We start from the raw sequence: 23,598 nt of genomic DNA on the forward strand, positions 1-23,598 counted from the left end.
ATTGCATGTCTTAGGAGGAAAATAAAATTCTTTTCCAACTTACTATTTCAGTTGTAGTGAATAATGTTATAACTTCTGATGCAGTCGACAATGAAGGAAGAGTAAAAATCGTGGTAGATGGAAATACAGAAATCTCGGAAGTGACGGCATACAGTTCTGTGGTAAATTCTAACAATGTTTCCGTCGTTAGTGGTATTTCCATAACGGATGTAACACTTTCAGTAGTAAACTCTATAGTTGATGTATCGGGTGCAGTTATTGTCGTCACTGTTATAGGAAACAATGAAATTAAGATCTCAGTAATAAATGCCGCAGTGGCAGAAACTGAAAATTCAATTAGAACTTCAGAAGCACTCCTTTCGAAAGTTGTACAAACGAAAAGATGTTATTACAAATATACCAGTAATTATTATAGTAGTAGTTGTTTCGGGAACAGGTGTAGCAGTAACAACAGTTTCTATCGTAGTTATTCCCACATATGTCGGAGGTGATAGTGTGGTTACAGTTATGACGGGAGAGGTAGCTGTCTCAAACAGCGGAGTTGTAGTAACAGCAGTTTCCTCTATAGTTGTTTCCACAGTTGTAGGAGGCGACGGTGTGGTTGTAGTCGTGACAGGAGTGGTAGATGTCTCAATCCAAGGTGTTGTAATCACAGTAGTCTCCTCCATAGTAGTTTCTACAGTTGTGGGAGGCGACGGTATGGTTGTAGTCGTAACGGGAGAAGTAGCTGTCTCAATCCACGGTGTTGTAGTAATAACTGTTTCCTCTATAGTTGTTTCTAAAGCTGTAAGAGGCGACGGTGTGGTTGTAGTCGTGACGGGAGTGGTGGTTGTCTCACTCCACGGTGTTGTAGCAACAACTGTTTCCTCTACAGTCGTTTCCACAGTTGTAAGAGGCGACGGTGTAGTTGTACTCGCGACGGGAGTGGTAGTTGTCTCAATCCACGGTGATGTAGTAACAACAGTTTCCTCTGTAGTTGTTTCCACAGTTGTAAGAGGCGACGGTGTAGTTGTCATCGCGACGGGAGTGGTAGTAGTCTCAATCCACGGTGATGTAGTAACAACAGTTTCCTCTGTAGTTGTTTCCACAGTTGTAAGAGACAACGGTGTGGCTGTAGTCGAGACGGGAGTGGTGGTTTTCCCAATCCACGGTGATGTAGTAACAACTGTTTCTTCTACAGTTGTTTCCACAGTTGCAAGAGGCGACGGTGTGGTTGTAGTCGTGACGGGAGTGGTGGTTGTCTCACTCCACGGTGTTGTAGCAACAACTGTTTCCTCTACAGTCGTTTCCACAGTTGTAAGAGGCGACGGTGTAGTTGTACTCGCGACGGGAGTGGTGGTTGTCTCACTCCACGGTGTTGTAGCAACAACTGTTTCCTCTACAGTCGTTTCCACAGTTGTAAGAGGCGACGGTGTAGTTGTACTCGCGACGGGAGTGGTAGTTGTCTCAATCCACGGTGATGTAGTAACAACTGTTTCCTCTACAGTCGTTTCCACAGTTGTAAGAGACAACGGTGTGGCTGTAGTCGAGAAGGGAGTGGTGGTTGTCCCAATCCACGGTGATGTAGTAACAACTGTTTCTTCTACAGTTGTTTCCACAGTTGTAAGAGACAACGGTGTGGCTGTAGTCGAGGAGGGAGTGGTGGTTGTCTCAATCCACGGTGATGTGGTAACAACTGTTTCCTCTGTAGTTGTTTCCACAGTTGCAAGAGGCGACGGTGTGGTTGTAGTCGTGACGGGAGTGGTAGTTGTTTCAAACCAGGGTGTTGCAATAACAGTAGTTTCCTCCATAGTAGTTTCCACAGTTGTGGGAGGCGACAGAATAGTTGTAGTCGTGACAGGAGCGATAGATGTCTCAATCCACGGTGATGTAGTAACAACTGTTTCCTCTGTAGTTGTTTCCACAGTTGCAAGAGGCGGCGGTGTGGTTGTAGTCGTGACGGGAGTGGTAGTTGTTTCAATCCAGGGTGTTGCAATAACAGTAGTTTCCTCCATAGTAGTTGCCACAGTTGTAAGAGGCGGCGGTGTGGTTGTAGTCATGACGGGAGTGGTGGTTGTCTCAATCCACGGTGATGTGGTAACAACTGTTTCCTCTGTAGTTGTTTCCACGGTTGTAAGAGGCGATGGTGTGCTTGTAGTCGTGACCGGAGCGGTAGCTGTCTCAACCCACGGTGTTGTAGCAACAACTGTTTCCTCTGTAGTCGTTTCCACAGTTGTAAGAGGCGGCGGTGTGGTTGTAGTCATGACGGGAGTGGTGGTTGTCTCAATCCTCGGTGATGTAGTAACAACTGTTTCCACCGTAGTTGTTTCCACAGTTGTAAGAGGCGACGGAGTGGTTGTAGTCGTGACGGGAGCAGTAGCTGTCTCAATCCATGGTGTTGTAGTAACAACTGTTTCCTCTGTAGTAGTTTCCACAGTTGTAAGAGGCGACGGTGTGGTTGTAGTAGTAACGTGAGTGGTAGTTGTCTCAACCCGCGCTATTGTAGTAACAACTGTTTCCTCTACAGTCGTTTCCACAGTTGTAAGAGGCGGCGGTGTGGTTGTAGTCATGACGGGAGTGGTGGTTGTCTCAATCCTCGGTGATGTAGTAACAACTGTTTCCACCGTAGTTGTTTCCACAGTTGTAAGAGGCGACGGTGTAGTGGTCATCGCGACGGGAGCGGTAGCTGTCTCAACCCACGGTGTTGTTGCAACAACTGTTTCCCCTGTAGTCGTTTCCACAGTTGTAAGAGGCGACGGTGTAGTTGTACTCGCGACGGGAGTGATAGTTGTCTCAACCCACGGTATTGTAGTAACAACAGTTTCCTCTGTAGTTGTTTCCACAGTTGTAAGAGGCGACGATGTGGTTGTAGTCGTAACGGGAGTGGTAGTTGTCTCAACCCGCGGTATTGTAGTAACAACAGTTTCCTCTGAAGTTGTTTCCGCAGTTGTAAGAGGCGGCGGTGTGGTTGTAGTCATGACGGGAGTGGTGGTTGTCTCAATCCTCGGTGTTGTAGCAACAACTGTTTCCACCGTAGTTGTTTCCACAGTTGTAAGAGGCGACGGTGTAGTGGTCATCGCGACGGGAGTGGTAGTTGTCTCAACCCACGGTGTTGTAGCAACAACTGTTTCCTCTGTAGTTGTTTCCACAGTTGTAAGAGGCGGCGGTGTGGTTGTAGTCATGACGGGAGTGGTGGTTGTCTCAACCCACCGTATTGTAGTAACAAGTGTTTCCACCGTAGTTGTTTCCACAGTTGTAAGAGGCGACGGTGTAGTGGTCATCGCGACCGGAGTGGTAGTTGTCTCAATCCACGGTGATGTTGTAACAACAGTTTCCTCTGTAGTAGCCTCCACAGTTGTAAGAGGCGGCGGTGTGGTTGTAGTCATGACGGGAGTGGTGGTTGTCTCAATCCACGGTGATGTGGTAACAACTGTTTCCTCTGTAGTTGTTTCCACGGTTGTAAGAGGCGATGGTGTGCTTGTAGTCGTGACCGGAGCGGTAGCTGTCTCAACCCACGGTGTTGTAGCAACAACTGTTTCCTCTGTAGTCGTTTCCACAGTTGTAAGAGGCGGCGGTGTGGTTGTAGTCATGACGGGAGTGGTGGTTGTCTCAATCCTCGGTGATGTAGTAACAACTGTTTCCACCGTAGTTGTTTCCACAGTTGTAAGAGGCGACGGAGTGGTTGTAGTCGTGACGGGAGCAGTAGCTGTCTCAATCCATGGTGTTGTAGTAACAACTGTTTCCCCTGTAGTCGTTTCCACAGTTGTAAGAGGCGACGGTATAGTTGTACTCGCGACGGGTGTGATAGTTGTCTCAACCCACGGTATTGTAGTAACAACAGTTTCCTCTGTAGTTGTTTCCACAGTTGTAAGAGGCGACGATGTGGTTGTAGTCGTAACGGGAGTGGTAGTTGTCTCAACCCGCGGTATTGTAGTAACAACAGTTTCCTCTGAAGTTGTTTCCGCAGTTGTAAGAGGCGGCGGTGTGGTTGTAGTCATGACGGGAGTGGTGGTTGTCTCAATCCTCGGTGTTGTAGCAACAACTGTTTCCACCGTAGTTGTTTCCACAGTTGTAAGAGGCGACGGTGTAGTGGTCATCGCGACGGGAGTGGTAGTTGTCTCAACCCACGGTGTTGTAGCAACAACTTTTTCCTCTGTAGTTGTTTCCACAGTTGTAAGAGGCGGCGGTGTGGTTGTAGTCATGACGGGAGTGGTGGTTGTCTCAACCCACCGTATTGTAGTAACAAGTGTTTCCACCGTAGTTGTTTCCACAGTTGTAAGAGGCGACGGTGTAGTGGTCATCGCGACCGGAGTGGTAGTTGTCTCAATCCACGGTGATGTTGTAACAACAGTTTCCTCTGTAGTAGCCTCCACAGTTGTAAGAGGCGACGGAGTGGTTGTAGTCGTGACGGGAGCAGTAGCTGTCTCAATCCATGGTGTTGTAGTAACAACTGTTTCCTCTGTAGTAGTTTCCACAGTTATAAGAGGCGACGGAGTGGTTGTAGTTGTGACGGGAGCAGTAGCTGTCTCAATCCATGGTGTTGTAGTAACAACTGTTTCCTCTGTAGTAGTTTCCACAGTTGTAAGAGGCGACGGTGTGGTTGTAGTAGTAACGTGAGTGGTAGTTGTCTCAACCCGCGCTATTGTAGTAACAACTGTTTCCTCTACAGTCGTTTCCACAGTTGTAAGAGGCGGCGGTGTGGTTGTAGTCATGACGGGAGTGGTGGTTGTCTCAATCCTCGGTGATGTAGTAACAACTGTTTCCACCGTAGTTGTTTCCACAGTTGTAAGAGGCGACGGTGTAGTGGTCATCGCGACCGGAGTGGTAGTTGTCTCAATCCACGGTGATGTTGTAACAACAGTTTCCTCTGTAGTTGTTTCCACAGTTGTGAGAGGCAGCGGTGTGGTTGTAGTCATTACGGTAGTGGCAGTTGTCTCAACCCACCGTATTGTAGTAACAAGTGTTTCCACTACAGTTGTTTCCACGGTTGTAAAAAGCGATGGTGTGCTTGTAGTCGTGACCGGAGCGGTAGCTGTCTCAACCCACGGTGTTGTAGCAACAACTGTTTCCCCTGTAGTCGTTTCCACAGTTGTAAGAGGCGACGGTGTAGTTGTACTCGCGACGGGAGTGATAGTTGTCTCAACCCACGGTATTGTAGTAACAACAGTTTCCTCTGTAGTTGTTTCCACAGTTGTAAGAGGCGACGGTGTGGTTGTAGTCGTAACGGGAGTGGTAGTTGTCTCAACCCGCGGTATTGTAGTAACAACAGTTTCCTCTGAAGTTGTTTCCGCAGTTGTAAGAGGCGGCGGTGTGGTTGTAGTCATGACGGGAGTGGTGGTTGTCTCAATCCTCGGTGATGTTGTAACAACTGTTTCCACTACAGTTGTTTCCAAGGTTGTAAGTGTTAACGGTGTGGCTGTAGTCGAGAAGGGAGTGGTGGTTGTCTCAATCGACGATGATGTAGTAACAACAGTTTCCTCTGTAGTTGTTTCCACAGTTGTAAGAGGCGACGATGTGGTTGTAGTCGTAACGGGAGTGGTAGTTGTCTCAACCCGCGGTATTGTAATAACAACAGTTTCCTCTGAAGTTGTTTCCACGGTTGTAAAAGGCGATGGTGTGCTTGTAGTCGTGACCGGAGCGGTAGCTGTCTCAACCCACGGTGTTGTAGCAACAACAGTTTCCTCTGTAGTTGTTTCCACAGTTGTAAGAGGCGACGATGTGGTTGTAGTCGTAACGGGAGTGGTAGTTGTCTCAACCCGCGGTATTGTAATAACAACAGTTTCCTCTGAAGTTGTTTCCGCAGTTGTAAGATGCGGCGGTGTGGTTGTAGTCACGACGGCAGTGGTGGTTGTCTCAATCCTCGGTGATGTAGTAACAACTGTTTCCACTGTAGTTGTTTCCGCAGTTGTAAGAGGCGGCGGTGTGGTTGTAGTCATGACGGGAGTGGTGGTTGTCTCAATCCTCGGTGTTGTAGCAACAACTGTTTCCACCGTAGTTGTTTCCACAGTTGTAAGAGGCGACGGTGTAGTGGTCATCGCGACGGGAGTGGTAGTTGTCTCAACCCACGGTGTTGTAGTAACAACAGTTTCCTCTGTAGTTGTTTCCACAGTTGTAAGAGGCGACGGTGTGGTTGTAGTCGTAACGGGAGTGGTAGTTGTCTCAACCCGCGGTATTGTAGTAACAACAGTTTCCTCTGAAGTTGTTTCCGCAGTTGTAAGAGGCGGCGGTGTGGTTGTAGTCATGACGGGTGTGGTGGTTGTCTCAATCCTCGGTGATGTTGTAACAACTGTTTCCACTACAGTTGTTTCCAAGGTTGTAATTGTTAACGGTGTGGCTGTAGTCGAGAAGGGAGTGGTGGTTGTCTCAATCGACGATGATGTAGTAACAACAGTTTCCTCTGTAGTTGTTTCCACAGTTGTAAGAGGCAGTGGTGTGGTTGTAGTCATTACGGTAGTGGCAGTTGTCTCAACCCACCGTATTGTAGTAACAAGTGTTTCCACTACAGTTGTTTCCACGGTTGTAAAAGGCGATGGTGTGCTTGTAGTCGTGACCGGAGCGGTAGCTGTCTCAACCCACGGTGTTGTAGCAACAACAGTTTCCTCTGTAGTTGTTTCCACAGTTGTAAGAGGCGACGATGTGGTTGTAGTCGTAACGGGAGTGGTGGTTGTCTCAATCCTCGGTGTTGTAGCAACAACTGTTTCCACCGTAGTTGTTTCCACAGTTGTAAGAGGCGACGGTGTAGTGGTCATCGCGACGGGAGTGGTAGTTGTCTCAACCCACGGTGTTGTAGTAACAACAGTTTCCTCTGAAGTTGTTTCCGCAGTTGTAAGAGGCGGCGGTGTGGTTGTAGTCACGACGGCAGTGGTGGTTGTCTCAATCCTCGGTGATGTAGTAACAACTGTTTCCTCTGTAGTTGTTTCCGCAGTTGTAAGAGGCGGCGGTGTGGTTGTAGTCATGACGGGAGTGGTGGTTGTCTCAATCCTCGGTGTTGTAGCAACAACTGTTTCCACCGTAGTTGTTTCCACAGTTGTAAGAGGCGACGGTGTAGTGGTCATCGCGACGGGAGTGGTAGTTGTCTCAACCCACGGTGATGTGGTAACAACTGTTTCCTCTGTAGTTGTTTCCACGGTTGTAAGAGGCGATGGTGTGCTTGTAGTCGTGACCGGAGCGGTAGCTGTCTCAACCCACGGTGTTGTAGCAACAACTGTTTCCTCTGTAGTCGTTTCCACAGTTGTAAGAGGCGGCGGTGTGGTTGTAGTCATGACGGGAGTGGTGGTTGTCTCAATCCTCGGTGATGTAGTAACAACTGTTTCCACCGTAGTTGTTTCCACAGTTGTAAGAGGCGGCGGTGTGGTTGTAGTCGTGCGGGGAGTGGAGGTTGTCTCAAACCACGGTGATGTAGTAACAACTGTTTCCTCTACAGTTGTTTCCACAGTTGTAAGAGACGACGGTGTGGTTGTAGTGGTTACGGGAGTGGCAGTTGTCACACTCCACGGTGCTGTAGTAACAATTGATTCCTCTACAGTTGTTTCCACGGTTGTAAGTGGTAACGGTGTGGCTGTTCTCGAGACGGGAGTGGTGGTTGTATCAACCCTTGGTGATGTAATAACAACCTCTTCCTCTGTAGTTGTTTCCACAGTTGTAGGAGGCGGCGGTGTGGTTGTAGTCGTGCGGGGAGTGGAGGTTGTCTCAAACCACGGTGATGTAGTAACAACTGTTTCCTCTACAGTTGTTTCCACAGTTGTAAGAGACGACGGTGTGGTTGTAGTGGTTACGGGAGTGGCAGTTGTCACACTCCACGGTGCTGTAGTAACAATTGATTCCTCTACAGTTGTTTCCACGGTTGTAAGTGGTAACGGTGTGGCTGTTCTCGAGACGGGAGTGGTGGTTGTATCAACCCTTGGTGATGTAATAACAACCTCTTCCTCTGTAGTTGTTTCCACAGTTGTAGGAGGCGGCGGTGTGGTTGTAGTCGTGACGTGAGTGGTGGTTGTCTCCATCCACGGTAATGTAGTAGGAACTGTTTCCTCTGTAGTTGTTTCCACAGTTGTAATAGGCGACGGTGTGGTTGTAGTCGTGACGGGAGTGGTAGTTGTTTCAATCCACGGTGATTTTATTACAGTAGTTTCCTCCATAGTAGTTTCTACTGTTGTGGGAGGCGACGGTGTGGTTGTAGTCGTGACGGTAGTGGTAGTTGTCTCAATCCACGATGATGTAGTAACAACTGTTTCCTCTGTAGTTATTTCCACAGTTGTAACAGGCGGCGGTGTGGTTGTAGTCATGACGGGAGTGATAGATGCCTCAATCCACGGTGTTGTAGTAACAACTGTTTCCTCTACAGTTGTTTCCACATTTGTAAAAGGCAACGGTGTGGTTGTAGTCGTGACGGCAGTGGTAGATGTCTCAATCCAGGGTGTTGCAATAACAGTAGTTACCTCCATAGTAGTTTCTACAGTTGTGGGAGGCGACAGTGTGGTTGTAGTCATGACGGTAGCAGTAGTTGTCTCAATCCACGATGATGTAGTAACAACTGTTTCCTCTGTAGCTATTTCCACAGTTGTAAGAGGCGGCGTTGTGGTTGTAGTCGTGACAGGTGTGGTAGTTGTCTCAATCCACTGTGATGTAGTAACAACTGTTTCCTCTGTAGTTGTTTCCTCAGTTGTCGGAGGAGACAGCGTAGTTGTAGTCACGACGGTAGTTGTAGCTATCTCAAACCGCGGATTTGTAGTAACAGCAGCTTCCTCTATAGTTGTTTTCAGAGTTGTCGGAAGCGATGGTGTGACTGTAGTCGTGACGGGAGTGGTAGCTGTCTCAATCGAGGGTGTTTTAATAGCATTAGTTTCCTCCATAGTAGTTTCCACAGTTGTTCGAGGCGTCGGTGTCCCTGTGGTCGTGACGGGAGTGGTAGTTGTTCCTGGCCTGGCTATTGTAGAAACAGTAATTTCTTCCACAGTTGTTTCCACAGTTATGGAAGCTGATAGTGTGGTCGTAGTCGCGAAGGGAGTGGTAGCTTTTTCTGGCGTGTGTGTTGTAGACACTGTAGTGTCTTTCACAGTTGGAGCAGGCGGTGGTGTGGCTGTAGTCATGACCGCAGTTGTACTTGCTTGAGGTGTGGCTATTGTAGAGACATCTGTTTCTTCCACAGTCGTTTTCACAATTGTGGAAGGCGACAGTGTTGTTCTAGTCACGACGGCTGTGGTAGGTGTCTCTGTCCAGGTTGCTGTAGTAACAGCAGTTCCCTCTGTAGCTTTTTCCACTGTTGTAGGAGGCGATGTTATGGCTGTAGTCGTGACGACAGTGGTAGTTGTTTCTTGTGTAGCTATTGTAGAAACAGTAGTTTCTTGCACAATTGTTTCCACTATTGTAGGAGGCGACAGTGTGGCTGTAGTCGTGGTAGGTGTTGTTGTTGTTTCAATTCCTGGTTTTGTAATAACTGCAGTTACTTCAGTAGTTGTTTCCACAGACAGTGAAGGGGACATTGTAGTAGTGTCTGTAATAGGGGAGATAATTATTGTCTCAGTGGCCTGCGATGCAGTCACAGTAGTTTCTAACGCTGTGGTGTCTACACTTGTTAGTAGCTTCCCTGTAATTGTAGTTGTATCGATTATAGTAGGTATTTCGGGCCTGGTTGCTGTAGTAGTATCAGCAGATTCTTCCGCAGTTGTTTCCGTATTTGTTGTCGGCAACGGTGTAGTTGAAGTCTTAATTGGAGTTCGAGTTGTTTCAGGTTTGGGTATTGTAATAACGGTATCTTTTTCTCTAGTAGTTTTGATAGTTATTGGAGGCAACATTGTGGAAGTGGTGGTAATGGGAGAGACATATTTCGTTTCAGGAATCAGTGTCGTAGCGACAGTAGCTTGTTCCACAAACATTTCCAGAGATGTGAGTGGTAACATTGTATACATGGTGGTAATGGGAGAGCTAGATGTTGTTTCAGTTACTGGTTCTGTAGTAATAGAAGTGTCTTTTACAGTGGTTGCCACAATTTTGTAATGCGACATTGTAAACTTCGTGGTAATGGGAAATATAGATGTTGATACCGTTGTAGTAATAGTAGTTTCTTCCGTAGTGGTTTTAGCCATTGTCGTTGGCAACGTTATGGCAGTGGTATATAAAGGAATGGTAGTTGTTATGTCGTGTAAGAGTGTCGTTGTAACAGTTTGTTCTTTTGTGGTGGTTTCCACTGACGTTGGTGACGGCATTTTAACAGTTACGTGAGTGATAGTTGTCGTTTCAAGTGTCGATGTCGTCGCAATTATAGTTTCTTCTGTAGTAGTCTTTTTCATAGTTGTTGGTTGGAAGGTTGTAGTTGTCGTTGGTAATAGTATTGTGATATCAGTAATTTCATGCATAGTAGTTTCCATGGTTGTCGATGGCGACATTGTTGTTGGAGTAATAATGGATTTGGTCGGAGTTGTTTCAAGCATTGGCGACGGCATCGTAGTCATGCTGGTAATGGGGATGTTTTCTATCGTATGTGACGTTGTACGTGTAGTTATTTGTGATTCGTACAGGCTGATTGTTTCTTTCGATGTTATTGCCATTGTTCCAATATAATCATCATATCCGTGCCACCTAGAAGTCCCTTTAGTACTTTCTTCCTCATACACAACATGCGTATCTAAAATAGACACAGTTGCTGTTCCTATTTGATTTAACCAGCTCAAAGTTGTCTGTAACCTATCTATTTCGCTTTGGTGTTCAGTGTTATAAGTTAACTGAGACTCGATATCCGATTTGGTCGTATGTAGCAGCTGCACAATATCCGAATACGCATGGATTTCTTTTTCATAAACATTCGTTGTTTTCTCACCTATGTCTTTTCTATTTCTAACATTCCTTTTTCTCCTTTTCTTAACGAAAGCTGTAGTTTTCTTAGGAATCAAATGTAATCTCAATATTTGATACAGATTTAAATTTTGGCTTGTGGAGGGTGAGCCGGATGTCGTTTCATTGATAATTCGTTGCGCCTGCGATGCTTCTACCAATCTCGGCAATAAATGCGTTTTATTCCATTGATCTTCTAACTTAAAATATTCGTCGATCGAAGAACTCTGATTCAATTTTTTCCGTTTGCCACGAAAGAACGAATTTAACCATCTTCTTGTCCTTTTTGTTCTTTCACGATCGTCTCTTAAATTCGATTCATGATTAACCGGAATTGATTTCAGATTCCTGACAAGCCGATGGTGTGGCTTTCTATAAGTACTTATAGGTGAAAAATCGGCGCAAAATCGGGGATGAATATAATCTGTGAAAGGATAAGGATAACTAACTTCGTGATCCTTCATAGGAACAGACTTCGATTTGTACCGTGTCTCTTCGATATTTACTAAATCTAAATCGTTCTTAGATGATATCCGAATGAAATTTTTTTCTACTGTACTGCTATTGTTCCGTAAATTAATATTTCTCCGCCATTGTTCGAGGATCGCTGATAAATCGGTACACTCAGCATGATACGAGTTCATTCGTTCGTTATTTACTATAATATCTTCTTGCAATATTTTCACTGTTTCCGTAGCATAAAAATTAACGTTCTATAATCAACATTCTATAATTAATATACTTAATGACAGTAGCGATTCGATCGTGACAGTAATCTTTAACAGCGATTGCCAATTGGTTATGATCGTGACGTATTAAGTATTCTCGAAATTACCAAATAAAAAATTATAACATTTTATTTCGTTAACTATTAATGGCAACGCTTTTGAATTGTTCGACGAAACTTTTTGCATGTACTTACAGTATTATCTTCCATTATAATAGCTCTATTGTTACTGTTATTGTAAACGGGATGGTTATCAATGTTTTCAGTGATGTCGACAGTTGCACGTACTTTCTCTCCTGCTATTGTCATGTACATCGCAATCAACTTACAAATCACAATGAGAAATATATTTTGCATAGCGTCATATCACGCACGTTCATTGATATTCTCGCACTTTTCTAACGCATGCTTATCAATCCTGTCGCGTATCATCGTGTCAAACGAACTGTCACGCGAACGTAGTATTGTAAGTAATTTCGTCATGGTATAGTTCGACCGCGTGTGCCATCGATTATTTTCGATTTCTGAATAAATTAGTTTCGTTGCATGTATCGATACGCTTTTCAAAATAATACACAGTCCATGATACGATATGTAGTAGCGATTTTCAACAAACGATAAAATATTGAATGGTATGTGAGATAATAGGAAATAATTTTCTATTGCTATTTAAATTATTCTCATTCGAGTAATGAGCAATTAAGGTTAATAATAGAGAGCTTATATAATAAAAAACAAAAGTGACATTTACCTTCAATCGTGTTTCGATGTCAATACGAATGACATCGGTCAATGACAATTATTTCTGCTACTTTTCATCGTTCATCGTGTTTGAACTTTTTTAAATATTTAACCGTACCATATATTAGTATATGTACAGATGTATCAATTAATTCTTGCTTCTATTTAATGCAAGCTATGCTATGATATTGGAGTCCATTTTTTCGTGCACGAATCTAACGCTAACATGTGGTTCGTCAATTTACATCTTGATAAGATACTCTTACGCTCAGTATTCGAAATTATTAACACATGTTGCGTGTGCCTGTGCCAGTATCGCTATGATTGGTTCTCGATCATTCATCGTTCTTATGTACAAACTTTTCTTTAAGGATTATAGTAAGTAGCTTATCAACTTTGTGTATCGTTTTACAGTCAATTAATCGAAAATCAATAAATTTGTATTTTTCAGCGTTCGATCCGTTTATGATGCAGCTGGAGGAAGAAAGGAACAAAGAACGATTCAATGTTATAGACGAGATCTTTCGAACCTTGAGCATGGCCGGCTTAATTTATTCTTTGTACTCCTGTCATGGATATTACGCGCTCGGTGTCTGTGTTGTAACTAGCTTATCAATTTTAGACTTGTTCAAACTGTACAGAATAAAGAAGAAACAGACAGAGGTAGTTTCATAAAATATAACGCGAAATTTCTTCAGCAATTTAAAGGTTCGCATTAACTCGTCGTTTGAAAAATTCTATACTGTGGTTCCACGATGGATTACTTGAAAGATACAATGATCTTAAATATATGCTGTAGTGTTAATTTTTTATTTCGACAAATTTCGTTCAACTTCAAGACACTTTTTTAAAATAAAAGATTGCAGGGTATATATAAAGTATATTTCAAGATCGAACCATGTGTTGGATTTTTAATTCCAGGAAATGGAAATGTCGCGTTTCTACGATAATTCAAGTGAAACGAAAGCAACCTATGAATCAAGGCTTAACATATTCAATTGGGTAATTCTTGGTGGAAGTTTCGCGTAAGTGCAGCAGTTTTCTCTAATTGCAAATTAATTATAAGTTATATTATTACACTGTTTAATGTATATAAATTGACAATTAATTCAAAGTTCTCGAAATGATATTCAGGTATACGGTGGGTAATAATTACGCTGTAGTAGCAAATTATCCTCTGCTCCTGGCGAATTGGGCGCTATCTCCGGAAGGATTTTATCAAGGATGGACCATGCGACGTACCATTAACGATTACTTGATGGCGACTTACGTCATGTGCATGACGGAAGCTTTACGACAAGCTGGCACGTCATAAAAATCTTTCTTTCCCTCTGTTGCTCTCTGCTTAATTTACATATACATTTATTGCAATGTATATATTTCTTGTAATTATTTAAAATGTTGCTACGTTGTATATGAAATTAATAATTCCTCTGTCTTTCTGTTTAATCATTTTTTCAAAGTTATATAGAGACAATACGAAGCTAACCCGCGAGATTCATCCGCGAGACTGCTGTCTTGCTCGAGTTTCCTCGTGTCGTCATGAATAAAGTACGCTAGGCGAGCAAGCGAGGGGAAATTTTCGATAAAGTTGTTCAACATGCGTCTAAACGAAGTGAGATAGAATCTGTGAGCATCTTTAATCTTGCCAAAAAACCCGACAAATCGGGCTCGCCCCGAGGCGAGACTGAACTCGTTCCAAATCTGTCTCGTACTATCTGTATACGCCTTTGAAATCGCGTATTTTTTTTTAAGACACAATAGTATTTTTTTCAATGAAATTCAAAACAGGCAATTTTTATTCATATTTTCAACATAATCGTTAATTATTGTAAAATATTCTCTATGAACTTTATGTATATTTGAAATTGTTACCTGACGTGAATACAAAATTCTAGCAGATTAATCGTTCCTCGTGTTTTATAAGAAATCATTATTAAACTCTTGGAGAATAACTTTAGAAATGTATAAACGCTAGCAAACTTTATAAGATAAATCTATTTTATCGTAAGAAATAAAATTTGTCATGTGGTCAATAATTTTGAACACTTTTATGATTTCATTTATCCCATATCCATCTTCCACTTTTAAATCACCAACCAAAGATACATATATATGTAGTATGTAATTTATTGAAGAATACAGGAAAGAATGTAGAATTGCGCTATGTAAGAAGAACAATTGGATGAAATGAATTCGAAGTTGAGTGCTGATTGTTCGAACTTTATTTCGTTTATGTTTATACCAACACGATTTTTCTACAGGCTTAACGTTACATGTACGCACGCGATATGTACAAAAAGAATTGTATATCTATTAAATACAATAAGTATATTTATATAAACGGCGGTATATCACGTTTACAAGAACGAAAGAAGTGTAAGCGTTGTCGTCGTTGTGATTACTGTCACACTCGTTTGATACGACATCAGCTAACAGGGCTGTTACGTTCAATTAATACCTAAACAGAGAATTATTCTCTAAAACCGTTTAATAATCGTACGGCAGTAGCTGTACTAACAAATATCGTTATTAACCGGTCAGTTCATTTATCTTAAATATCTAAGCGCGAATAAAAAAAAAAGAAATAAAATAAAAAGAATAAAAATGAAGACAAAAAACGTTTTCTTCCTCAGGACTGTCTTTAACTCGTTCAAGTTTAACAAATATTTATATCTAATTCTATTAAAATCCCTAACTTATTATATTTAAATTTCTAGTTTCTATTCTTATATAATTTTTTTTCTTTTGTTCTTCGTTGTTCTTTATAGTTCAGAGAAGAAGGGAACTTTGTTCATTTTTTTCTTCGAATAAATAAATAGAGAGTTTAAAGACGGCCCTGTTCCATTTCACTTCATCATAAATTAGTCTACTCGGAGGCAGTCTTTTCGTACTTTTCTATTCGCTCTTACGTCATATAGAGTCAGATAATTAATAGACAATTGCTAGACGAAGCGCTTAAATGCGTGATAATATTATAATTTAAATGGGAATCGATTTTATCGCTTGTAATGTTTAACGAAGGAGGCGTAGCCATTTCTCGTTTCTCGTGAAACGTATGTGATGGTTATCGTCGTTGATCATCTAACAAATATTTTTATATAAGGATATAAAGTAAAAAAATTCGTCAGTTTTAATATTTTCCAACAATTACGTACGTCCGTGAAGAATTTGTTCGAATTACGTTCATTCGTTTCAATTAAATATTGGTATTCGCATCTCTCCACGTGCTCTGACCTAGATTGTGAAGTCTGAGGCTACTTCCGGTATTTTCGTCAGGTTCATAGGCTGAATTCGTGTGACCAGCGTGTCCTTCGAACACGTCTTTTACAGAAATCTGACTGCTTCTCGAGGGACGACCTTGTATCCCTAAAGGATTGCCTGCCACACCGTAAATGTTATTGGCTCCTAACGTTTGCATCTGCGACTTCCTCCTCATCGCCATTATGCTGTTCCTGCGCCCCTCGAATGCCTTAAAAGCCTTTGCAGATCTTCTAGTCGACATGTTCCTCGGCAGACCTAAATTGAAACATTAATCAACGAATATTCTCATCTTAAAATCGAGGCATTACTAATATAATTCCCCTAATATATTACACAGCATATTTGAAAATTGCCGAAGAGACGGAAACACGTGGAAATATTAAAATATATATAACATTTGCATATATAAAAGTATGTAAACAAAAGTATACGCATAATCGAAAAATATTCATGTACCTATTACAAACTGAGATATCGTTCCATTTAAGACCAGATTTGGATACGTTTTACTTGAAATAAGAAACAAAAAAATAAGAAAACTAAAATAAATTATTATATTACAATTTCATTTTTCTTCGTTTCTTTTTCTAATTTAAATTTGGCCTTGCACTAATGAAACGAAGTTTCAGATCGCAAACGATTAAACTAAGTATTAAGTACTTAGTTTACTTTTTCATTTCTCGCATCTTTGTATTTATAAGAAGGTCGTAAAGTATTTCGGGATTTAAATTTCCAATCCATCAGCTTCTTATGATAAATGCAAAAATTTCGCACAAACATCTTACACACCATTGCCTTCTGACATACTGAAGAATCGCTGTCTAAAAGCGACATCAAGCGTATTGATTGCCTGCGTTTTTCTTCGGCTTTTTTCAAGATTTCTTATGGTTTTCCTTCTTCCCGGACCGCTACCACTACCTTCCTCGTAGTCACCCTCCATACCATCTAATCTTTGCAAATCCCTGACTATTTCCACCGCGTGTTTTGATAATAACGCTTCTTCCGATAAATCCTTGGTCTGGTGAATTAAACAGAAAAGATTTAAAGACGATTATACTACGATTACAATCACAAATTGTATTAAAAGTTGTATCATAATTATTCGGGATTTTATCAAATCGTTATTTAACTGTAACATTATGAAAATGAGAATAAAAAAAAAAGATAAAATGGAAAATTGTATAGGAACTATTACTAATTACTAATAGGAAAGAATGACGTGAATAATGTGAACAATGAAAATCTTTGATACTAACTAATTGTAGTAAAATTTTATCACCGACAGTTGTAGATAACACTCACCTTCTTGCAGCAGTACCAATCTAAGCTGGTGCTGGCTAGAATATGAGCGAACGTGCCAAATCGATGGAACAGCATCGCGGTGAATTGAATAACTAATATCAATGCGAAGAAGAACACGAACACCAAACCGATAGGCTCGAGTTGTAGGTACTCCTTCGTAATGTGTACCTACGAAATACGTTCATTGTTAGAGAAGAAATTAATAAATTAATCGTAATACAAGCCAAAATATAAATAAAGTCGCAAACAGAGAACACATAAAACGATTCACATTTGTTATAATTTTCATTAATGTGTATTTCGTTGTTACCTCATTACGAATATATGTATAGCGAACTAAAAATCATAGTGATGTAAATCAAGATTTTGGAAATTTGGATTTAATCACACATTCCCGATTCTTAAGGATTCTTATATAATTAAGTTACATTTAAATCGAGGATTTTTATGCATCTATGGGTAATTTAAATAAACAATAATGTACAGAATAAACATAATATCCAAGAATACACGAAACATCCAAATAAGGCTACTTATAATATCATAAGCGTGTTTATAATATTGAAAGGACGAAAGAAATTTCTATTTAATTTCTATTTTTTTTTAATGACGTTCACACAAATTTAAACGTGCACGAACATCCACAATCTAATTATAACTTTATTCTTTGCTGCGATAAGTTTTCACGACTCGATGAAGCATAATGAGTCTTTTCTAATAATAAACACAGAGCACTATTTTAATGCAAAATAGCGGGATTAACGTATAACTCTATGATTCTCAGGCCTCCACACATTTTTCAGCCACTTATACGGTAAAATACAAAATGTAATTATGACTGGTAATTCGTAATGAAATAACAATTATTAATTTCCTGAACGTACATAGCGATAGCTGTTAGGAAGCAAGTGCTTAATGAAAACTCTGTCGCGTTTTCCAATTTTTTAATCCTAATTTCAACGAATATTTCTGTTAAATAGCGTTGAAAAATATTTATTGGAAAATTTGTGGAGGTACTAATTGGAAAATTTCTATCGTTCCATTTTTCAATCATTTTTATGTCAGCTATTCGTTCGTACGATCAGGATCACCGCGATAAATACAATTTAAAAATCATTTTTCGAGACACATATGTATACACATATAAGCCACCGTTTAGTTACATTGACGGTAACTCGTTAGTGGTGCTCCTCTGCTGCCATACCTAGCAGTGCGTTATCAAAATTAGACACATAGAAAAACGTGAAAATCTGCTTAACAATTTCTCCCCCGTTCGTATTGAACCAGGTGAGCGGAAAAAAATGAGACATGTTCAAAGGTGCTTTTTCGACTCTTTCGTGACCCACAAATCGTGCACGTGCTATTGTTCATTGAAAAATAGGAAACAAAACTTCTAACTCGAGCCTTGGGAAAGTAAACAATCACGAGAGAGCCAAAAGGTGTGCAGAAGCTAAGAGAACTTCGAAAAAATAATTATGAAAATTACAGAAATTTTATTCAATTGAATAAAAGATAATATTCGAGTGTTACTTAAATTCAAAAATATTGTTTCTATTCAACGCGTTACTTATTCGAATTCTTTTCGATTTAATTTTCTAATATGATTTACACAATTATACGCATGTAATCTATTAATATTCAAAATTAAAGTAACGTGTGACTTTACATTTGTTCTCTGAACCTCGACAACGTTAATCAAGAAGAATGTCGATGTTAGTCAAGGTGGAAACTTGATGGTGCGAGTGATCTGAGTGATCACGCTCCATGGCCACCATATCGTTTTACTTTTTACGGATACTAAAAGAAAGTAGACGTACACATAACGAGGAAGGATAATAGGATTTGAAATAACAAGGCATCGATGTTATTTGTGACTTAGCTAACTAGTTTCGAGTCAGTTGATTGATAGTGCCCCCAGCTTTTCCATACGCTTCGGGAGTACCTGTGCAAACATGTTAATGGTAACTCGCCACGTGCTCATGATCCACGTTATTGACAAAACACAGACATGTCCCAGCAAGTGCAACATTATCACCGGGTATACCATTTCCAGCGTGCTCCGATGCTCATTATTGAACTGCGATCCCTTTCTCTGTATACTAGTTATATCGTTTTTTTATGATTTTTAGCAATTTCTTTATTCCTCTTCGAGAAAAAATGAAAATTCATTTTTATATTTCTTGGATACGAAATTTGTTTCTACGTTTCTTGAACGCAGAATTCATTCAGGCAATTTCACCGCTTGAATTTCAATTAGACTGAGTTGAATTCAGATCAAGGAAAATTGTAATTTTTAAAAAGAAATAAGAATTTTTAGACAGGAATTGAATTTAATTATAAATACTGAATACAAATATTTTGTTTTATTCCAATTTTTCATTAAATAAGTGTTTAATTTTAGAGCGATGAAAAATATTAAATCGATCATATGTGAATAATGAAAGCAGAAATTGCTAAATATCTAAATTGACAAAAGAAGCAGCTCACGAAGTAAATACTCTATTCCTGAAATCTAAACTAGAGAAGGCAAAGGAGAAATATTAAAAGTATCGCAACCGCAAGCTCGATTCTATTTGAACTAAATAGAAGCTCTAAACTTTCATTCTAAACGTATCTAAAATTACACTTAAAAAAAAGGTATCTCTGAAATGAGAATGAAACAATCATTCTAAAAAACGAAGGATCCACGCTCGAATTTCAATCTGACGATCCAATCGACCCTTTCTCTTCTTCCTCTACATGACTCCGTCCTCGCGCAAAATTGTTCCATTCTGACTCATTGCCGCTATCAAGTCGACAAATAACGACGAATGTAAATTGAAGATTTTGAACATGTATCAAAGTCACACATGTAATTAATATATTCGTGTTTTAATTTTTAATATACGCGTATGTGTATACTAAAAACTACACAGATTAAAACAGGAAAATGTATGGGTATTAAAAACTACGTGTATTGTAAATAATTTAACTGCACTCGTATTCGTATATTTAAACACGCGTAAAATAGAGACCCCTAATTTAAACGTCATCGTCAGAAAAGTGGAAACGTAGGAATAAAACGAGAAGAAAGAAAATGGAGAAAAAACAGAAAAGATAAAATACGAGCAACGGAGCACACGGATGTGTTAGTCTCCCGAGGCATCAGTGAGACAGCATCTCTGTTTTTCGTTTAGAACACTACCAGATACCTCCGAGGTCTCTTCGATGAAGGTGATATTCGTCTTGACGCCGAGTGGCCAGACAACGTGCAGCTGATCTTTGTTCAGCTGGAGCAAGAATACGATCAGAACGAACAACGCATTGAACATAAAAAACGCGAACACGCTCTTGTTCCGCAGCTCAATTAGGTCGGCGGCAATGCGAGTCTGTCGTGGACCAGAGAAGAAAAAAAAGAAAAAGCATAGATTAGCAAAGATATGAAGAAAAATACGCTCCGTCCGGTCGATCGTTGATCCATCGGCTCCTTTCGAGGGAGGTTCCTATCCGTGATCGTTTAGGTCTTCAAGCACACTCTCATCCTCTAAAAAGCTTCTTAACAAGCGATAAGGAAAAATATAAAAATCGCTACTACGAGTTTTTGCTGCAAAACAATTTGAATGCTTAACTTGAATCATCGTGCATAAATTTTGTATACTTTTAAATTACCTTTCTTTTTTACTTTTTCCTGTGGTTTTACGAAAATATTTTTTTCCATTATGATATTTATTGTTATATATGACAATCCTTTCATTTGTGTTTTCGACTGATATATCTTTAATTGCTTGAATCTAGTATTTTGGGTAAAGTATACGCTTTTAGCATTTGAAATGTTTTGCTACAAGAAGCTAAACAAAGAATTAATAAAACGGCTATATGGCTCGTGGGATAGACCTTACTAATTATCTATATTATTTTTTGTTTGTTTGCTGTTTTAGGGGAAAGGGGATATGATTTAAGAAGCAGGACAACACGACGTGGACGGAGCGGTCTTTACCTCCTGGGAGTGATCATCATAGGTGATGTTCGTCTTGATACCAAAGGGCCACTTCACGTGCAACAAATCTTTGTTTAATTGCAGCAGAAAGACGATCAGGACGAAGAGGGCGTTCATCATGAAAAACGCGAAAACGCTCTGGTCACGTAGGTCCTTTAGATCTTTGGCGATTCGTGCCTGACGCAAGTAGCATGGATCGATTATTTATATTCTTCGATTATTGACAAATTTAAACAACCGTTATTTCGTACATACAATTATTAATCGTTTAATCTTTCAGTTATTTCCAGTAAGATTTCTTTAGATTCTTTAGATTTTGTTGCAAACTATTCTTTTTTTTTTATCTTAATCTTGTAAAGTTCCAAAATTTTTGAAAATCTTAGTAACGTTAATGTATATACTATGTGAAATAACAATTAAAAATACTGTAAAAACAATCGATTAAGAAATTTAAAAAAATGTTGAAACAGTTATTTTCATTCCGTTATTCGCAAAGTTATTTGATTCAAATATTTTACGGAACTTTTTAGTTTTATACTTCGCAATTTCCAAATAATATCTATCTTTTTTAATCTATTTTGAATTCGTTGGATTTTACACGAGAGATACTGAAATAAATAAAACAGAATTAATTGTTCTACGATCGAGCAACATCCTCGACGCTGGTTATACATATTCAATTAACAAATAATACTAAAAACTTGACTGATAACGATATATATATATAAATGATAAAATAACAAATACTACGATTTCATAAATAATTTGTAAGTCCTACGCAAAATAAGCACTTCGAAAACTTTATTTTTTATCCAAAACAATTACTCTAAACATTGAACAAAATTTTAGAATAGGAAGTTTTTCAAAATTACAAAAAATATAAATTTAACTCAAGTATAGAAGAAAGAAAAGATAGACAAAAATTCTTCTCAAATTTTAAGAAATTTTAAGAAATAAAAAAAGACAAATGACTACAGTTTGATTAAAACTTCTTACCTTTTCTGCCTTGTCCTCGTCTATAGGATACAGATACTTCTCCAGAAGATCCTTCCAAAATAATTCCTCCTGCAGCGACAGGACATCGATTTCACCTTTTTTGAGTCCTTCGTCGCTCAGCCAGTAAGGTCTGCTTAGGAAGTTGTTAGCTTCGCGATTCCCTTCCGTATTCTGACTAGTCACCGTTTCAGCTTCACTATGACAATCCTGATCCTCTGCTGGATCTTCGCCAATGGCCCCTAAATGATCGGCTGTTCGAGAACCCACGGAGGATGCACGACGTCGACTCGTCACCCCATGAGGATCCACGGCTCTGATAAATGGATTTATATTAAATTCAAGTTGAATATAATCGTCGGAATTACTTCACAGATTTCATTATTTAGAATTAGGGAAGCTTTGCTTTGTTAAAAGATACTTCCGGCTTCAGCTCTGAAATTTTCGATTCAGAAAACGCAAAAAAAAAAAAAAAAAAATGCATTTTGTACGACTTTTTGTTACGTCTAATTCAGCATCATGCTAGTGATATTATATTTAGTTTAGTATAATAGATTATATTTAGACCAGATGACAAGGATTATGTAAAATAAATCATAATAAGCCATAATCATAGATCATTCGAGAGATCTCATTTGAAATTTCATTAAAAATTCATTTCAACTCGTCGTATAAATTGAAATTGATTGTTTAGTTTTGCATGTTAATAGATATTATGGAAATTTAATTACTACTGTTATGGTTATAGGAAGGCAATAAATAAAAAATAAAAGAATATTAACAGATTTGTAAAGTTTTGCGTTGAAATAATCGACCAAGTCAATAAACATTTGAATTTATAAAGCGTACAGTGTAAAATATTTTTAGAATAATATAAAATCAAAGAACCTTTCGATAACTTCCAAGCGTTTGCTAACTTGCTCCAAAGATTCAGCAATAGCGACTAATTGCTGTTTCTCATTCGAGGTCTGTCCATGAGTGCAGAACATGCACTTGAACAATCCTGACAAAGAAATTTCTATCGATCCTTCTTCATCGTCGTTCGAACCTACACCACTTTGAAGAAACCCTAACAGAGATTTCTGCTTCGCTTTCCGTTTTGCTTCCTCGGCTTCCTTTTTCTCTTGTTCAAGTTCCTATCGATTCAGCGAGAAATATGTAACGTATTTTAATTTTGATCATATACATAAAATGTAAATACATAAACGCTATTATAGTAAATACTGTTTCTAAAGAAATATATGAGACAGTAGCAAATGTATTAAAAAATTATTAATTGCTTGTTATTAATTTATTAGTTATGATTATATCTACAAACGTAATATGAAATACTAGAAAGCATTACACCTTGAAACAAATTTTTCAGTCGAACGTTCATTGGAAATTCAAATACTTTTCGCTCATGTTGCTTTTCACTCCTGAATTATTAATGTATGAATAGAAAAATTATTGAGAGAGAGAGAGCTTGATATAAGTTCTGAAGAAGACAATGATCTATAGTATTATACGTCCGCGCAAATTAAAAACACATGCTTCAAATAAATCTTTTTAAAATTTAAAATTAATTTATTTTTAGAAGAAAAGAAAAGAAGCATTTACGTCGTCCATTTGAAAAATCGAAATCGATAAAATGCTTCGAACGTTGTACAAATTAAATTGTTTCTTCCCTGTTTCTATATAACTTCTTGAATAGTTTCTCGATAGAAACTGTTCTTGCAGAATCTAATTTTGTAATCCCACCTGAGCAATACTGAGCATCCCCACCCAATGTAGTGCATTTACATAGTTT

The 23,598-nt window shown here is 39.4% G+C and overlaps 3 protein-coding genes across 9 annotated transcripts in view; 1 reads left to right on the top strand and 2 right to left on the bottom strand.

Moving 5' to 3' along the window:
* Window positions 1–10: 10 nt before the first annotated feature.
* LOC132907096 (mucin-2-like) lies at window positions 11–11,848 on the bottom strand. Its single transcript, XM_060959853.1, has 3 exons — window positions 11,729–11,848; window positions 401–11,519; window positions 11–267 (listed from the first exon to the last, which is right to left on the bottom strand). The coding sequence occupies exons 1-3, from the start codon at window positions 11,846–11,848 to the stop codon at window positions 11–13; spliced, it is 11,496 nt and encodes a 3,831-aa protein (XP_060815836.1).
* A 467-nt stretch (window positions 11,849–12,315) lies between these two features.
* On the top strand, window positions 12,316–13,612 carry LOC132906639 (uncharacterized). Its single transcript, XM_060958988.1, has 4 exons — window positions 12,316–12,652; window positions 12,726–12,937; window positions 13,196–13,299; window positions 13,409–13,612. The coding sequence occupies exons 1-4, from the start codon at window positions 12,457–12,459 to the stop codon at window positions 13,587–13,589; spliced, it is 693 nt and encodes a 230-aa protein (XP_060814971.1). The 5' UTR covers window positions 12,316–12,456; the 3' UTR covers window positions 13,590–13,612.
* An 869-nt stretch (window positions 13,613–14,481) lies between these two features.
* Window positions 14,482–23,598, bottom strand: part of LOC132906612 (chitin synthase chs-2) — a 33,988-nt gene continuing 24,871 nt past the window's right edge. For 3 of the 7 annotated variants that reach the window (XM_060958930.1, XM_060958933.1, XM_060958934.1), the window contains 6 exons: window positions 22,698–22,945; window positions 21,813–22,125; window positions 20,032–20,208; window positions 16,841–17,008; window positions 16,328–16,556; window positions 14,482–15,793 (listed from right to left, as the gene is read on the bottom strand). In XM_060958930.1, coding sequence (XP_060814913.1) covers window positions 15,474–15,793; window positions 16,328–16,556; window positions 16,841–17,008; window positions 20,032–20,208; window positions 21,813–22,125; window positions 22,698–22,945 — 1,455 coding nt within the window. In that variant the 3' untranslated portion in view covers window positions 14,482–15,473. Of the gene's footprint in view, window positions 15,794–16,327; window positions 16,557–16,840; window positions 17,009–20,031; window positions 20,209–20,816; window positions 20,994–21,812; window positions 22,126–22,697; window positions 22,946–23,598 lie in introns of all 7 variants that reach the window. The other 4 variants (XM_060958928.1, XM_060958932.1, XM_060958929.1 and 1 more) reach the window with 2 other exon arrangements.

Source organism: Bombus pascuorum, chromosome 5 (assembly GCF_905332965.1).
Source record: "Bombus pascuorum chromosome 5, iyBomPasc1.1, whole genome shotgun sequence".
NCBI classification, from domain to species: domain Eukaryota; kingdom Metazoa; phylum Arthropoda; class Insecta; order Hymenoptera; family Apidae; genus Bombus; species Bombus pascuorum.

Coding starts and splice junctions, on each gene's coding strand:
- LOC132907096 (XM_060959853.1), bottom strand. CDS start 11,848: ATGTACATGACAATAGCAGGAGAGAAAGTACGTGCAACTGTCGACATC. Junction 11,520..11,728: donor TTATAATGGAAGATAATACT/GTAAGTACATGC, acceptor TGTTGATTATAG/AACGTTAATTTTTATGCTAC. Junction 268..400: donor TACTACTATAATAATTACTG/GTATATTTGTAA, acceptor TTCCTATAACAG/TGACGACAATAACTGCACCC.
- LOC132906639 (XM_060958988.1), top strand. CDS start 12,457: ATGATATTGGAGTCCATTTTTTCGTGCACGAATCTAACGCTAACATGT. Junction 12,653..12,725: donor ACTTTTCTTTAAGGATTATA/GTAAGTAGCTTA, acceptor TGTATTTTTCAG/CGTTCGATCCGTTTATGATG. Junction 12,938..13,195: donor TAAAGAAGAAACAGACAGAG/GTAGTTTCATAA, acceptor TTTTAATTCCAG/GAAATGGAAATGTCGCGTTT.